The 18,220-nt window shown below is 41.6% G+C and overlaps 1 protein-coding gene and 1 pseudogene across 2 annotated transcripts in view; one reads left to right on the top strand and one right to left on the bottom strand.

Moving 5' to 3' along the window:
* Window positions 1–18,220, bottom strand: part of LOC139477556 (katanin p60 ATPase-containing subunit A-like 2) — a 29,899-nt gene that overhangs the window by 11,129 nt on the left and 550 nt on the right. The window contains exons 1-9 of one of the 2 annotated variants that reach the window (XM_071260027.1): window positions 11,958–12,032; window positions 11,557–11,627; window positions 10,929–11,095; window positions 7,626–7,662; window positions 7,001–7,298; window positions 5,642–5,719; window positions 4,520–4,597; window positions 3,714–3,812; window positions 2,951–3,014 (exon numbers count right to left, since the gene is read on the bottom strand). In XM_071260027.1, coding sequence (XP_071116128.1) covers window positions 2,951–3,014; window positions 3,714–3,812; window positions 4,520–4,597; window positions 5,642–5,719; window positions 7,001–7,298; window positions 7,626–7,662; window positions 10,929–11,001 — 727 coding nt within the window. In that variant the 5' untranslated portion in view covers window positions 11,002–11,095; window positions 11,557–11,627; window positions 11,958–12,032. Of the gene's footprint in view, window positions 1–2,950; window positions 3,015–3,713; window positions 3,813–4,519; window positions 4,598–5,641; window positions 5,720–7,000; window positions 7,299–7,625; window positions 7,663–10,928; window positions 11,096–11,556; window positions 11,628–11,957; window positions 12,033–18,220 lie in introns of those variants that run through there. The other variant, XM_071260025.1, reaches the window with a different exon arrangement.
* On the top strand, window positions 16,262–17,790 carry LOC139470749 (uncharacterized; annotated as a pseudogene).

The raw sequence follows: 18,220 nt of genomic DNA, 5'->3' as shown, positions 1-18,220 counted from the left end.
AGAAGCAACCCTCCATGATGGAAGAGACGGAGAAGTTAGCATGGAGGGCCAGCAAAGAAGACAGGGCACAGATCTCATGTGGATTGGAGGCTGTAGGTGGTGGTAAGTCAGCACAACGATAAGCCTTCAGGATAGCAGAACGAAGCCAAAGAGAGACTGTATTACAAGATATCTCTGCAGAGCCATGGCTGGAAAGAGAGATGAACAGCCTCTGGCACTGCTTGCGATGCTGCTGAGACACCTGAAGACAATGTCGGAGGGCCCTAACCGGGCAGAGGGAGAGCTCCAGGTCCTCATCAGGGCCGACGATCTCCGAAAGAGACAGGACGTGAAACTGCCCATCGGGTTGGCCGGGCAGTTGGTTTTTGGCGATAAAGTCCCAACAAAGGCCAAGGTGAACCAAACCGTGAGGACGCTGGTCGAACCAAACACGGGTCACACCCTGGGCATGAAGCTCGCTAACCCCGGCAGCTGTCACAAGGGCCAGGAGAAAGCAAATTTTCAAGGTGAGATCTTCAAACGAAGCAGACGCAAGTGACTCATATGGAGCCTGGCGTAAATCCTGCAAAACAACATTGAGATCCCAAGCTGGGGGGGGGGGCCGGAACTTCTTAGTCTGGACCTTCAGCCAAAAACCTCGGACCATGGCAAAAAGGACCGAGACTGATATTAGCCTGTAACCTCTAGCGATCTTGAGGACAGAATTGAGCGCAGCAAGATAGTCACAATCGTGGAACCAGCCAGGTGACGTGATTGGCAAAGGAAAGCCAAACAGTCATCCAGATGTGGAACGGTGACCTCCACAGGAACAACCGCCACTTGTCATCATATGTGGAACGAGTGGAGGGATGATGAGCTCTGGAAACAGCGGCCGCAGCAGGAGCTAAAAATGCTTTAGCGATCAGTGACTTCTGGAGGCACGCCAAACGTGCAGACTGTAACAGGGTGTGGATGCAGTTGTCTGGTGTGAGGATTGAGCAGAAGGTTTGGCCATGCCGGGAGACATAACACAGGTTCTCCTGCGAGCTGAAGGAGACTGGGAAACCAATCTGGGATGGCCAGTAAGGCGCGACCAAAAAACGTGGACAGGCCAGGCCAGGGCTGCCTTCAGAAGGACCTGGGGGAGAGGAACTGGGGGTGGAAAAACTGATGCGCTTAGGCCGACCCAGGACAGAGCAAGGCCATCTACCTCCCAAGCAGCAGGAGACACGTACACCGGCAATTGGTGGTTGCACACCGTTGCGAAGAGATCTATGTTGGGATTCCCCAGGTGATCGCATAAGAACTGGAAGGCTTTCGGGTGGAGCATCCACTCTGTGGGGGAGGACGATCGGGTCCTGCCAGGGAGTTGGCTAAGACATTGCGACAACATGGAATGTGTATCAGAAGACGGAGACCGTCGGCCAGATGAAACAGGCGAAAGGTCTGCTCCAGGAGACAAGCAGACCGAGTCGACCCTTGCCTGTTATGTAATACACCACTGTGGAGTTGTCCAGTGCGACCATGTGACAGCTGTTGCGGAGGATCTGATGCCAATGAGATTGTTGACGTGCCACCTACGTTCCGAAGGAGTCCAAAGACCGGAAGCGGTTTCCTGGAAAGGTGGGCGCTCCATCCTTGTGGAGATGGTGAGTGGCCTCGAAGCTTGTCATAGAGGAACCACTCAAGATGTTCGATGGGACTAGCCACCACTCCAGGAACAGATGTAATTCCCTAGGCAGAGGAAGAAGGGGACCCGACAGATCTGAGCAGGAGAAACCGCTGAAGGGGACGCAGTTGAAAACAACCCCTGGACGTCAGATCCTGAGCTGAGGTCAACAGCCCGAGAAGGCTCTGCCACTGGTGGAGATTGAGAGGTTGAGAGAGGGCTGTCCTGATCCCGGATTGGATCACCACGCACCAATCCGGAGGAACCTGTATCAAGGAGAGGTCTGTCAGAAAGAGACCGCCTATGAAAGTGAGATGGCGAGAGGGAGTCAGATCCAATGTTGATCATCCAACCCAACGGATGGAGGAGGCGAAGGGTGAAAGGTCAGGGTCTGATTGATGCCATGACTGAGGATGCAGTTGTGAGGTAGGCTCCAAACCGAATCCCCCAGCGGCGAAGGAACGCAACGATGGGATGGGTTATACGTGTGAATAACCAGGGAGCTGTGGAAATGCCAAATGGGAGATGGAAATGGTGATGGATCCAAGGCAGTATTGTAGGTAAGTTGACATGTGTACATGTGTACATGCTGTTGCCAATCCAAGACAGAAAGGAGCTGGTCATTAGCCCCAGATGTCTAAGCAGTCCTGTATGGCCGAGTTGGTGGAAGCCACTGCCGACAGTGGATAAAGAGAGTGACGGAGAGCGGCATCCATTCTACCAAGTTGTGAATCTGTCATCTGAATCAAGGTACTGGGCCGAGAAGAACCTACGAGCATACGAACATCTTCATCGACAAGAGGGCAGACGTTGGCAAATTCCATGGAGTGAAAAGGATAGTGTTCCGTCCGAAATCTGGGAACTTGAATTGATGGCTGGACATGCAGTGTCGTCTAATGACCTGGCCACATCAGCTACCAACTGGTCACGAGGGAGTAGAACTTCTCCAGGCTCCAAAACTTTGTGCTTCACTTGGGGGGAGGCACCTTGCCCAGGCGAAGCACAAGAGAGATGATCTACAAGCCAAGCAGCCATATCGGGAGGAGTGAGAGACTTGTCCACTGACGCTTCGTTATAGTCCATCACAAAATGTTGCTCAGAAAAGAATAGGAGGAGTAGGGGCCAAGGGGGATAACTAGGCACGGGCTGTAGTCTGTCTAAACTGTCTCTTCATTCCAATACTCTCTGTTTGTATAAGGTAGGGAAGCTAAAGCACTGTGTAGCGTCAGGTAAGGTAAAACATGCATTTTACTAGAAACCACAAAGTAAGATGCTGTGTTATCCAGTGAGGGTAAAATGTACCTGGAGGCCCATACAACAGAAGTCCCTTCCATGGAGACAGAATTCCTCGAAACAACTGGGGATACTGAAAGATATAGCAGGTGGTGTCAAATTATGGTCACCTATCACAGAACCACACAAACTGTGTCTACTACTTAAACAACCAAATTGCCATTAATTCCTTGTCACTTGCTTCTTACCAGACACATAATAACAGCAATCACATATTTGGATATATCTTGTACCACAACCCTCTCCCCAACATACTGAATAGAGTTTGGCTTTGGATAAATCACATTTTTACTTTCAAGACAACACAACGGCATAAGTCATCATTATAATTATGACAATGACAACGATAGATGGTATCATAAAAGTAGAAATACACAGCATGCCAATAAACACGATAGATATTTTGGCAAGAATGCAGTATACCAGACACCTTCCACCATTTTGGTAAGGGTTGTGCACAAGCCCATTCCTTAGTAAGGGTTTCAAATCTTTTCAGACACCATTTTTGTCGCCTCAATAAAATAACAGCTGGAATTAAATGCTTTCGTAAGTAAATGTATTGTTTGATTTTAAAAGAAGATATAAAATATGTGTTCGCTGAAATGTGGCTCCAACGGATGTCACTGATGAGGTCATTTTCTCTGTATATTTTGAGCATTATTGCCCTAATTTTCAAATATAGAGATGTCCTTGCGAGCAGCCTTATTAGCAGCATAAAACAAACATGGCAGATAGGCGTCTGGTATAATGCACGTGTACCAACATTTCTTACCCTGATAGGATAAACAACAGCTTCTTTAACAAGTCGCTTTGCCTCATCTAAACCTATAATGTCATCCCACGTAACATTGGGATTCTGCAGGTATATGTCCTGCAAACAGATAATAGAAGGTATGGCACACATTCATATTCACATTTGTAGAACTGATGACATATAATCTGTGATGTCAGTCTCATTATAAATCAGATCTTTTACTCCCATATGATATCTCTGAATGAAGATATGGCTAACCCTCTATATGGGGTCCCATCAGCTCAACTTTCTAATCAGTCAATTAGTGTTGATTCTTCAAGATTCTTGGTATGAGCGAATGATGTATTCAGATTTCTTTATCTAAAAAAAAACAAATATCAACAGGCAGTTCCAAATGAAAAAAATAAGAGCACACTAAATGTGTTGTGGATATTTTACACACTCTGTTGTTTCTGAGCACTATGGGAGTATGGCATCTACACCTAAAAGAGTGAACTATCTTGAGAATATTTATGTTCTGGATGTTCTTTGTAGGATTTATTCACTAAGACAGAAATTTCAAAATTATGGTGGTAAAGAAATGAAACCAAATCAGAAAGCTGACATCTGATTCACATTTGGCTGTCAAAGTTCAGTCAGTTTTCATGTGTCACAACCTCATATAGAGGGTTGGTCATATCTTCATGCAGAGAGGTATTGTATTGGGGAGAAAGATCAGATTTTGAAGATCCATTTCCTTCTTTGACAGTGCACCCCTATATTCCACCACCTACACAGTTCTTCTTGGAGCAGGGGCTTCAGGTATGAGTGTGGAGACTACTTACCCTGCTTATAACCTGTGCTAGTTCTCTCATCTCACTGCTGTAGCCGACATAGCCTCCCAGAGGCTTCATCACCCGGTCCTAGAAACAAAGGTACAATAACAAACAATATCACTGTATGTACTGTTACATACATTACTGTACTGTACCGTATTCAGAGTAAATGTCAACATCAGTTTAACATTATGATCATGTTCTCTGGTGTAGTGAACAAACCACTTTGCAACCATTACTGCACAATGTTTTAAATTGTTTGATAGGCATTACTTAGAAGTTGATGGATGACAAGATACACACAATTTTATGGATAACAACTTCTTTAATACTGTGAAAAGCGACGTTCCGGTATAGATCCTTATACCATTGTCAAGCAAGACAATGTTGTCAGTAAATGTCACATTAGTTCTATGAAATCACCAGATAAAGATGTTTTGGTCACCTATTCATTTTTATTTACAGAGAGATAGTAATAGTATCATTCAGGTTGAGGACAAAAAACACTACAGCAACAGAAAATGCGGGGGGTGGGTGTCCCATTATTTACCACCGGCTACAAAATTGGTCACATTAAAAACAACTAAAACAAAAACAAAGCGTTAGACATCACAAGTGAGTCGGTAATCCATATAATAGATAGAATAGACTACTTCATATCCCATGTATACACAATACAGATGTTTGTTTGTTGTTTAGTGATGCACTCAGCAATATTCCAGCTATATGAGGGCGGTCTGTAAATAATCAAGTCTGGACCAGACAATCCAGTGATTGACATCTGGAGCATCGATCTACACAATTAGGATACAATGACGTGCATCAACCAAGTCAGCCAGCCTGGCCAGCTTGGCCACCCAATCCCGCCTCTTACCACAAGCATAGTCAACTTTCAGGGCAAGCATGGGTTGCTGAAGACCTCTTCTACCCCAGATCTTCACAGAAGTATTCAGTGATGTTGATAACACATGTAAGAATTGACTTTCACTTGTGTGAGTTATATGAGTATGAACCTTCATTATTGTCACTGAATGCATAATCACTGGGCCATCCAACCTAACCACCATAATGAGTATAAAATAAATAATCATGATAACATCTTATCCTCAACTCTTATCTTGCATAACTTACGTTGGAATCTATCCCCTCTTCAACATTCAGCTTTGTAGCATCATTTATCATAGACCGTATATCAATGATATGTCCTCCCTGAATAAACAGAGCAATGATTGTATTGGAACAAAGACTAATACACAAAATTTTGTTTGTCACTTTGTTTGCTTGTTTTTCGACACCACACTTAGCAACACTCCAGCTATATGACGATTGGCTGTAACCAGACAATGCAGGGATCGATATTGTGAGAAATAATCGTTGACAAGCATTCAAACCAAGTCACTGACCCTGACCACCCGATCAACAAGATGCCTCCTACAAACAGCATGGGTTGCTCGAGTTTGGACCAGACAATCCAGTGATTGACATCATGAGCATCAACCCACGCATATGGGATCTCGTTAAAGTCACCGAGCCTGACCACTTGATCCATTTAGTCGCGTGTTACCACAAGCATAGGTTGTGGAGACCTATATTCTTACCCAGACTCACCTTAGGCCCAAGGTGCATATATGTTGCAGTTAACAATATACATATACACAATAGACAAACAGAAATAAAATAGCATAGCATTTTGAAGATTCAGCTTTCAGCAAAAAAGCTGCATGTTAACCTTTAACCATCTTCCCGAGGCAAGAGAGTTAACTGACTATAAAAGTCCAGTTTCCACCCTTGCCAAACTAGGCTGGTATTATGGAGTTACATTTTGGCTGGACTAACAAGTCTATGCATAGTCCAATCAAAGTTGCGCACCGAAATCGAAATCCGGTTCGTAAAGTGTCATGCAGATTTCGGTCGACTGCAGGATTTGCAAAGCATGTGCACTGCTAACTGGTTGTAAACAGATATTTTCTAAATCTTTTCATGCTTTTAATTAAGGTGCTCACATGATTTGATGCACTTCGCGATGTAAGACTCGTTTTATCACAATATAGATCTTGATTATCAATCAGATCGTCTTGACTGGGCGCCACCGTTTTGTTTGAAGCAAATGTAAGTGATACGAGAGGTGGAATCTGATTGGTCAATAGGAGAGGCATAGAAAGGACATAACACGTAATAGCCACTGGTGGCGCTACAATCGAGCCCAGGAATTCCAGCCTAGTTCGGCAAGGGTGGAAACTGGACTTTTAAAGTCAGTTAACTCTCTTGCCTCGGGAAGATGACCATTAACATGTTTAAGTCAGTTGAGTTAAAAATTCAAATCAACTTTGCCATCAAACTTTGTTAAACTATTCACCTGTAAACCGCATGGCACCACAATAACATTTGTTGCTCAGTATTTGATAGGATATTTGTTCTCCTTCAGAAGATATCAGTTAGTTTGAAAAATCACTGACTATCACTGTCCTCCAACAAACAAATTTTCCTCACCTTCCCTCTCTGGAATGCCTTGTGTGGACTCTCTACTGGTGTGTTGTCATGGGAATTCATGCCCGTCACAGTCAGTCCTTGTAATGCCAACCCTGTAGTGTCTCCATTAGCCAGTGCCCCATTTGAGTGTACATGGCCATTATGTGCTGCTGCTGATGCTGATGGTGGTTTCCGTGTACCGGACACAGTCCTCCTGGTCTTGGCTGACTGAGGACGGTTGGAACCTGAAGCTTGAGGAGGGCTGGGCTGACGCTGTCCTTGGGGGATCTTTGGTAGAGACGGGGTTGTGGATTTCACACTGAAACATACAACTCTGAAATGCAATTTGTTTGCTAATCTGATTATAATACATTACCTTTTGGCATGACGAGTTGTCTGCAATCTACTTGGCCACTACTCCAGAGCCCCTGGTAAATTTATTTTGGTCTTGAAAACTAAGTTCATAATCATCCATGTATCATGTATATTGAGACTAAAATCTACTGAAAATGATACCAAAGACATGTTTGGCACAAAAAACTAAAGCTTGATTAGCCATTTTAGCACAGAACTATTTGAGACATGTTGCATTTTGGATACATGAATATACTGAGATGTTCTGGTTGAATGATGAAGTAATCAGTACCTGTTTGCACGAGCAAGCTTTCCTCTCCTTTCTCCAGCTAGATGAAAGACAAATGAACACTTCAATGTCAGGACAGGATAAAGAGGTACAGACTTCAAGGACAAAATGCAATTTCTCTTTTGTGAAAGTTAAGTTTTCATTTAACCAGTATATCTGTATTTGTAATTTTCAAAACCATAACCATGCTAAACACTTGTCCAAGTAGGCAAGGCAACACTAGAGCTTGTAAGATTTAACATACCTGTAACATTAAATACAGTGTCACCAGCTGTGTACCCGGTACTCGTACAGGCTTTAATCAACTGAATGGGCTTATCATGGAGGTCTGCTGACAGGGGGTTGAAATTACCTATTTATTGTTATGTTTTTTATGACAAGCATGAGGTACTAGGGCCCTGTTCTGATTCAGGATCCCCATAGGATTCATCATCAAGTACTGTGCATGATGTATAAGATTACATTCTGCTTTGTTCAAGTTTATTTGTACATCTGTTGCTGTAAGCTGCAGTCAGTAATATTCCACCCAAATGCTGGTATTTTTCCAAACAATGTTTAGGGATTTCAAAACATCAAATGACACCCATATTCTAAATAAATGAGCATGTTTTCATGGCCTAATGACAAATGCTGAAGCAGTGTGTGCCGAATACTCTGGGTGTCGAGTACATAGAAACTAAATGTGAAGGTCAATAACTGAGGGGGAGTGCACATGGTGCAGACATATTTTAATACAAAACTGTGAACCATTACCATACCTCCAAAATGTGCTAGATGAAGGAGCTGTACATGGAAGGAAGGATTACATAGAACTGTCTCATCTTGTATTAACTAATCAACAGTGTCAACTAGGATTACCATTCTGTATTCCATGATCATGTTTTATCTTCATCATCGAGAACATTTCATGTGTCACCTCCATCATCTAGAACATTTCATGTGTCACCTCCATCATCTAATATATTTTATGTGTCACCTAAAATATCTAGTATACTTCATGTGTCACCTCCATTATCTACCGGTAGTATATTTCATGTGTCACCTCCATCATCTAGTATATTTCATGTGTCACCTCCATCAACTAGAATATTTCGTGTGTCACCTGCATCATCTAATGTATCTAATGTGTCACCTCCATCATCTAGTATATTTCGTGTGTCACCTCCATCATCTAATATATCTAATGTGTCCCCTCCATCATCTAGTATATTTCATGTGTCATCTCCATCATCTAGTATATTTCGTGTGTCACCTCCATCATCTAATATATCTAATGTGTCCCCTCCATCATCTAGTATATTTCGTGTGTCACCTCCATCATCTAATATATCTAATGTGTCACCTCCATCATGTAGAACATTTCATGTGTCCCCTCCATCATCCAGTATATTTCATGTGTCACCTCCATCATCTAGTATATTTCGTGTGTCACCTCCATCATCTAGTATATTTCATGTGTCACCTCCATTATCTAGTATATTTCATGTGTCACCTCCATTATCTAGAACATTTCATGTGTCACCTCCATCATCTAGTATATTTCATGTGTCACCTCCATCATTTTGTATATTTCATGTGTCACCTCCATTATCTAGTATACTTCATGTGTCACCTCCATTATCTAGTATAATTCATGTGTCACTTCCATCATCTAGTATATTTCATGTGTCACCTCCATCATCTAGTATATTTCGTGTCAACTCCATCAACTAGTATATTTTATGTGTCACCGCCATTATCTAGAACATTTCGTGTGTCACCTCCATCATCTAGTATACTTCATGTGTCACCTCCATTATCTAGAACATTTCGTGTGTCACCTCCATCATCTAGTACATTTCATGTATCACATCTATTGTGTAGTATAGTTTATCTTTGTTTCCATCTTGCATCATATCTTATGTGTTAAGAACAATCAATAAAAACAACAACAAAATCACATGCTCAACCACTTGTGCATCAAAACAATGTTAGCTATATTTCACTTCAAAGTCAAACATGATTGCTATTTCACAGTTCTACCTTCAATTAAGTAATACCATGCCAATCCCTGCAAGATTTTTGTGATCTGTGAGGAAGCTGGTTATAAATACGTTCTATGTGAAGCGGATCACAACAACCATGCTGGGTGAAATATACAAGAAGCAACATGCAACAGACAACTCTACCTGGGTAGCCTGTGAGGAGGGAAGAAACAAACACAGTGAGAACATGGAGAGACAAGCATACACATAATCATAGTGGGTAGACTATCACAAGACAGTGCAGCCGGCAGGCACTGTAGCTCACCTCACAAGATTGTATTTGTTTGTTTATTTGTTTAACGTCGCACTGTAAAAATTAAGTCGGGACCAGACAATCAAGTGATAGACATCATGAGCATTGATCTACACAACTGGGATACAATGACGTGCATTAACCAAGTCACCGAGCCTGACCACCCTCTTATGACATGCATAGTCCATGAAAGGAAATTGGCATTTGGTTTGTCAACTGCCGTACAGATTTCGGTCGAATGCAGGATTTGCAAAGAATGTGTACCGCCAACTCGACATCAATAGATATTTTTCATGTTTTTAATCAAGGTGCTCACATGATTTGATGCACTTTGCAAAGTTTTATAGCAATATAGATTTTGACTTGGCACCGCCATTTTGTTTGAGTGATATGAGAGGTGGAATCTGATTAGGAGTTATGTTGATGAGACATAACTCGAAATAGCCACTGGTGGCGCTATGATCGAGCCCAGAAATTCAAGCCTAGTTTGGCAAGAGTGGAAACTGGACTTTTACAGTCAAGTTAACTCCGCAGGAAGATGGCCCTAATAGTGACTAACTAAAAAGGATGCCTCTAAAATCCCCCCAAATTAGTAAAAAAAAAAGAGTCTGTAATTCAACTAACCCTCAGGATACTTAAACGTAATATGAACTGACTTGGGCTAGCAAATTTCCATCCCTTCAACAAAAAGAATAAGACAAGAATAGACTCTTGATAACTTAAATCATAAAGGTAGACATTCTGAATTACTGAACACATTTACTGTGTCCCTTCAAGACTACACAGACATTAAAATAGACATACAAAACTGCTCTAACTTTCACAAACAATATGAGAGTGGACTTGGGCAAGCTCGGCTGCCACTATCCATCCCTAAAAGACGTTCATTCATGTTCAACTGGTGCACTCAAGAATCCACATGATGCAATCATATGGCCAGCATTTCAAAGAAACATGCCTATTGTACAGTATCACAGCTAGCTAATGCTCAGGAGGAAAAACCTCCACCATAATCATTTTGTTACTTACCACTTTGGGTGAGTTTTTTTGTCACCTTGGGATATCTGGCAAACTTGACAAAGTAATAGGACTCATACTCCATGAGTATAGTCTCCAGATCAATGTTGTCACACACTTCATATCGGCTCAGATCAATGTTCGTCTCCTTCCCTAGTGACTGAGCAGACTCTAAATATCTGCAAATCAATGTTGGAGAATCCATATCAATAATCAACTACCAAAGAAACCATTCCCACCTATTACATTGAAAATAAAATTTGGCATGTAAAATTATGTTTAACTATTACACACATCGCCTGTTTGAGAACATCCTCAGGCCACACTTCTGTATCTGACAATTATGACAGGCAACATTTTCCAGGTCAATGATTGATTGCAAAGAGGTCATGATGAAAAGATTACTTGTTGAATTTATAAACTAAATGCAATTTCATAAATTACTTCTAATTATTGTTATATTAAGTTGCTAGGATTTGTTTCAGCTAAGGCAGCTTTAAGAATAGTCCACCTGTGCTATGAGGAAGATGTTGAAAATTGAAAAATTGACGAATGACACAAACAAATACTGCATTATATTACCATTCAGCATGATTAGTTTCTGACCAAAGTCTATTGGCATGTATTCTTGGTAACTTACCCTTCTTCAAATAAGTAATGTAGTACAAGAATGAGCAGATTCTTCTTCCTTGCATCAGTCTTTACTTCATCCTACAAGTGAAAATCATCAGTAATAAGAGTACAATAACCCATGGCATCAGCATGATGAGCATGATTTGTGCCTGCAAGCCTACCAATAATCAAATCAGCGCCTGAAATGTAAACTTAATGTGATAACAGGTGGGATACACCATCCTCAACCCAAATCAAAATCACCTAAAAAATGAAAAAGAATGTTAATGCATCTTTATCAAACGGTACGGTAGTGGGTATACCTTCAGATGTGATCCGAAATAAATCCTTGTCAAGGTCCAAGTAACCAGTACAGATAAAATAATAGTAATGGAAAAAAGTGTGAGCTAGAATCAGAAACTGACCTACCGAGTTAATGCGCACAGCATGTGAGCCCTCTAATCTAGGATGCCAAACACCAGAGAGTTTGATGGGCCAGCTTGTGGGTCCGAGCAAATCAGTGATGCGGGGGTTTAGTGACCTGTTTAGCCAACATCAAGGGACCAAAAGTTTGTAATTCCGGTATTTTCGTCATTCGGTGATCTTCCAGGATGGCTAGCACCGAATTAATGGCAACTAGGTATGTAGAAATAGTAAAGCATTTGAGGTGACATTTGCAGCGCAGGAAGAGTAGAAATTCAGCAAGGATTGGGGGGAAGCAGAGTTAGAAACCTGACGCCTGTCTTTAAAGAAAGACTCAAAGGAACACCACTTGTCATTGTACAACCCATGGTGGAAGGTCTTTGTGCCAAAGCTATGGCCTTGGCTGCCCTCAAAGAGTAGCCCTTGGCTTGCGGATCTGGAACCGGGGAAATGTAGGTCGTCAGTTGGAAGTTCTGACTGGTGGCGAAAAGGTTGACGTTGGGATGGTCGATCCTCCAACAAATCATTGCGAATATCTCGGGATGTAACTTCCATTCTGTGGGAGCAACCTTGCCTGGTCTGAATAGTGCATTCGCTAACACGTTCCGGCACTCTGGAATGTGTTGAACTAGGAAGCTTAGGCCGAGACTGTCTTTTCAGATGGAAGAAGCGGAACATCTGCACTAGATTCCGAAGACACCATACCACTGTGATGTTGTCCATGGAAATTGCAACCTGGGCATTTCAAGGATGACCTGCTACTGTGTGACAGTCAAAATGAGCACTTCCAGTTCTAGATTGTTGCTGTGCCGGAAACCCTGATTGCCTGAGGTCGTGAGGGTCTCCAGAGGCATCTACAAAGAGGTGTAACCTGGGTTTGAGCGCGGTCAAGGAGACACCGCTGAAGACATTCGACTCCACTTTTCACCTACGAAGGTTAGGTTGAAGGTGAATCGGGAGGACAATGGAGATTGACAGAATCTGGCGCCTGATGAAGGTGGCATGAAACCGCTGAATTGGACGTAGGAATTGAAACACGGAATGACAGAGTGAGCTCCGACTTGGTCTCGTTGATCAGCCACCCCAGCTGATGGATGAGGTGACAGGTGAAATCTTGTGGTGGGTGAGGGCCTCCGAGTCTGGGTGGTTCAGGAGACAATCATCTACGTAGGACTCGAAGTTGATGTTACTTATGTGTAAGTAGGCGGCCATGGGCTTGGTGATCTATGTAAAAAGCCACGGGGCAGAGTATATTCCAAATGGTAGGACAGCTTGCTGGTAATGGACACCATGGAAGAAGAACCAGAGGAACCATCTGTTGCTGGAGTAGCTGGGCACATGAAGGTATGCATCCTGGATGTCAAGACTGATCAGGGAATCGTTGGCATTGAGTCTGGTCCTGAGCTGTGGATAGGAACAATATATTTTCATGGTGTTTTGTTCATGAGGAACTTAACTATTCCAACACATATATCGAAATTGAAACTGTGTACTTTGAGGTAAAAAAACATAAGAAATTATGAGATTGTACTTTAAAAAAATTGAAGTAATAGCGAAATGGATGGCCCTATCTAACCTATAAATCAGTCCTTAGATTCTACTTTTCTCCTGATTGTGCAAGTGTTATTTGACTAATATTGCACCATTATTAATAGAGCACTAGTCTTTTCATCAAAGGTAATTAATTATTTAAAACTGACATCATGGCTGGATTAATGTCTTTGACAATGTCGGAGAAAGACAATATTTAACATAATTTGTTCCCTGAGAATAGTACGTGGGATTTTTCGAGGGGACTTTCGTTAAATCAGGGATGGTATATACATAAATGTGACATGTAAGTCTGTGTACCGTTTACCGGTATTTACCAGTTTTTACTGGTAAAATTAGGCTTGGACCGGTAATTCATGTGACTGCCTGTCCTTGTGGACTGGCAAACAAAGTATGATATAAATTTTTGTTGATGAACAAAACATTGGCGATATTCAAATAAGTGTATTTTTTATCGAAGTCAGCTTGTCTGTTACCATCAGGGTTTCCCGTTGTCCATTTTTACTACAAGGAAATAACATTTCACTTTGGTGAGGTTAAGTATATATTTGTAGCAACATTGTCCTGAAATATCATAAAAAAGGAGATTAAATTGTGACTGAACTTTGCGTGAATGACTAGTAGATCTAACTAGGTTACTTCAGAGATGACATCTTTGCAATCGAACAAGATGTTGACAGAATTAAAGCCAGGTAATTTTCATATGTTTATTTATTTGTGTTAAGTTGGGACTGACAAAAATAAGGGGGGACAGGTAATTTTTAGTGTTGCCAGTCCACAAGAACTGGCAGTTTCAAAAGACAGCAGGAACACTGTAAGTAATCAGAAACATTCTGACAATCTGTGTACTGTTATTTTTTTTTATGTTTTACATTGAAACCAAGAGAAATAGTCAGAAATTCTGATAACGGACGGTTGTCGTTGTGCATGATTTTGCGTCCATCATGGCGTCAGGCAGGACAGAAACTTTGACAATTTCTGTTGAAGTAACCAAATCATTGCAATTTATCTTGCTTTTATAGCCCAGTTCTTGCTATGATTCTCTTCTTTCATATCATGAAAATGTTGAGTCAATGTATGCAATGAATGGACGAAAGGATAGCCCTAAATTCATCTAGCATAGACACTTTGTATTGGTGACAAAAAAATTTGTCATTTGATTCTAAAATGTATGAGGAATTCAAGGATTATGCATCTCAGCTGACTTTGAAATGTATGCATGCGATGTTATAGGTGTCTCATTTATCGGCATACATGAAACATGATTTTGTAAACACTGTCAATATGGCAGAAAGTATACTACAGCGTTTGTGTTTGCAGATTTGCCAAAACATTCTAGGGTTATCGGCGACATTTTGGAATGATCATTGGTGATTGATAAATGACAGATAAATGACTGATCACTAATATACTATGTTTGAAATTCATTTCTCCGAGTAAACATCTGAAATTTAGGGATTTTTTAAATGCTGTAAATGGTAATTTCATAATGTGTTAAAAATGGCGATATTTTCAACGTACCTAATTGTCAGGTCATTTTCAATAACTTTTGCTTTGCCTGAAATGACAGTGGATTATATCACAGAACAGGGAATTTCCCACAGAATTAAAAACACAGTATTTGTGTGCGTGTTGTATGTTGAATTTTATTCGACTTCAAAGTGAGGGTTGAAGAGGAGGGAAATATACGTCCCTCTGGCATCCAGGGGGGGTTAGTTCACTCCTTGAGTACGAAGTGGCACATATAAGTTATGTGAAACTCAGCTTTAAATATACACCCATTTTTTCCATTAAACATGTTAAAGATACAAAGGTTTACACCAATCTTGTGATGTTTTCATTTGAGTGAAATTCTCCTTTCCTAACCTTAGGGTTAGTTAATGAGTTAGAAATTGGAATCCAAAATCAACCTATTAAAGTGCAGCATTCCTTTTATCCAAATATATCGTCCCGTCTCCATTATTCGACCTTCTCCATTTTTCAACGGCCGATGTTATCGCGTTATTTTCTGAGAACACGTGCGAGGTCAGAGGTCACAGGGAGTGGTAAACAACAACCCGACCCCCGCATCTCGCAAACAAAATTTTGCCGATAATGGAGATTCGTAAGGTAAGTTAAACAAAAAATACACACCACACTGCATATAAAGCCAGGATTACTTATTCCCAAAAAGTCTTCACTTTTAATGTCAGATTTCGTCTTCACTTTTAATGTCAGATTTCATCAAGTCAGTCAGTCAAAATCCCATCAAAGTCAATCGTCTGCTAGCACTTGTCAATGGCCTCAGTAAATACACACTTTCTAATGACGTCACGCTCAGACCGCTAAAAAAAGTACGTAAGCTTGACTGGGCCATCCTTACTGAACTTAACAGTACGTTGTTGACTTCCTACATCAGTTAGATTTACTTTTACGCGACCAGTGTTCTTTGTAATTGAAAAGAGTCACATAGCAAGATATAGCAACAAAAAACAGTAAATATTGTGTACAATAAATGGGTTTAATTACTTGCAGCCACTTCCTTCAGCTCGAGGGTCATATAGGTCGTCCTATACACAGGAAGACTTACACAACTCATATATGAAAGTTTTGGAGGAGGATGGATCCCTGTTCAGCAAGCTGCAGTATGGTGGGGGGTTCCTATTACTTTCTTGAAAGATCGTGTGAGAGGCAGAATCCATATTGATGTCGTTAAATCTGGCAAAACCACTATGTTCACACAAGAGGAGGAGTCTCTGCTTGTTGATCACATTAAAGTCATGAGTGAGATTGGGTACGGCTATACCAGACATGAAACAATCAATTTGGCAACTGATTATGCTCATCATCTAGGACACAGGGACAGAATCACGCCTCTCAGTTTACGTTGGCTGTATAATTTTCTTTCACGTTGGCCTGATATTCGCGTGCAGAAGCCCAGGAAACTGGAATACGCCAGAGCTAGATGTGCTACTCGGCAGTCAGTTGATAGCTATTTTATCGAGCTAGACAAGATTATGAAAAAGCACAGTTTCCAAGACAGACCTCAAGACATCTTCAACATTGATGAGAAAGGTCTACAGACCGATATCACACCTCCTAAAATAGTATCATCGTCGAAGTGTAAACCCCAGGCAGTAACCACTGGAAAGTCCAAAACAGTAACTTTGATTGGTGCCGTGAGTGCGACTGGCAGTTCGATCCCACCATTCTTCATTTTTCCTGGCCAACAGATGAGAGAAGATTTGATGGCAGGAGCTATACCAGGTGCTGATGGAACTGTTTCAGAGACTGGATGGTCCAACACTGATATCTTCAATAGTTACATGAAGACTCACTTTGCGAAGTATGCTAAAAGTGACAGTGCTGATTCTCCTTTGCTTGTTCTGTATGATGGACACAGAAGCCATGTTTCACTGGGACTTTCCAATGGGCGAAAGAGCACAACATAGTCCTATTTGTGTTGCCACCTCATACAAGCCACCTGCTGCAACCGCTCGACATTGGGTGCTATGGACCTGTCAAAGCTGGATGGACAGCTGCATGCCACAGACATCTGCGAGAGTCAGGAGGCAAAGCTATCACCAGATACGATGTTTGCAAGATTGCCTGCAAAGTTTTGGCCTGCACATTAACACCCAACAACATCTTGTCTTCTTTCAGACGATCTGGCATCTTTCCATATAACAAAGACGTTGTGACAGATGAGGCAGTAGCACCAGCCATGACATTCAAGCAGCAGACACTCTGTGAAGTAGCAGGAGATTTGTCACAAGCCCGTGATTTCTTAGGGAAGAGAAGGGGTGAGGTTCTAGAGAATGTCCAGACAGCCAAAGTCAGAAAAACCATGAGTAAAATCGTTGGAGGGAAGCCCATTACTGAAGATGAGGTTACTAACAAACTTATTGAACATCAGGAAGCACAAAAGAAAATAAAGCCCACTTCAATCAACAGTCATCAAATAACAACTGAAAAGGAAAGCACAGAGCGCAAAGGAAAAGGAAATGGATCGAAAGGAAAGGGGAAAAGAAAGGCTAGAACACCTAGACAAGTGCCAGGGATAACTGAAGATTCAAAATCCTCCGACAGTGACGACAGTGGAGATGGTGAAACGTGTTGTGTTTGTGACAAATTCACGCCGGATGAACTTAGGCAATGCACAAATGTAACTTTTGTGAATTGGGCTCAGTGCACGAGACCTACATGTGGACATTGGGTGCACTTGAAGTTCTGCACGCATGTACGATTTGTACGAAGACATGGCGAATTCTTTTGTCCCCACTGTCAGCCAACATCACAGGAGGAATAAAGCCTAGATGGTGTTCAGACTGTATATACGTTGTTATTTGCAAAGTTTAGTTGATTTTGAAGGGCTACAAGTATTCATATGAAGACAAACACTCAGTGTCGGCATTCCTGATTTATGGTGAGTAAATATTTCCATACATTACTCGACAATACCAACTTTTCGTGCGTAACACGTTGTCGTCGAAAAATGGTGACGTCACTTGTGTGTACACAAATATAGGTCGGCCATTATCGATCGCTGCACCGGCGGAGAGAAACATCGAAAATATATATAAACAAATCAAAGTAAGCTGTTTTAAACACTTGATTAATGGATTATGAAAGGATACGTTTTGGTTTTGATTAGTCCGCAATCGATGACATTATTCTCTTACACCGTCGAAAAATGGAGAAACCAGGGTATACCTTTCAAAAGCTGTAGGTGATGAAAA

This window comes from Haliotis cracherodii, unplaced genomic scaffold (genome assembly GCF_022045235.1).
Source record: "Haliotis cracherodii isolate W230 unplaced genomic scaffold, xgHalCrac1.p SCAF_1, whole genome shotgun sequence".
In the NCBI taxonomy this organism is placed as follows: Eukaryota; Metazoa; Mollusca; class Gastropoda; order Lepetellida; family Haliotidae; genus Haliotis; species Haliotis cracherodii.
This window is presented reverse-complemented; position numbering and strand designations above follow the sequence as displayed.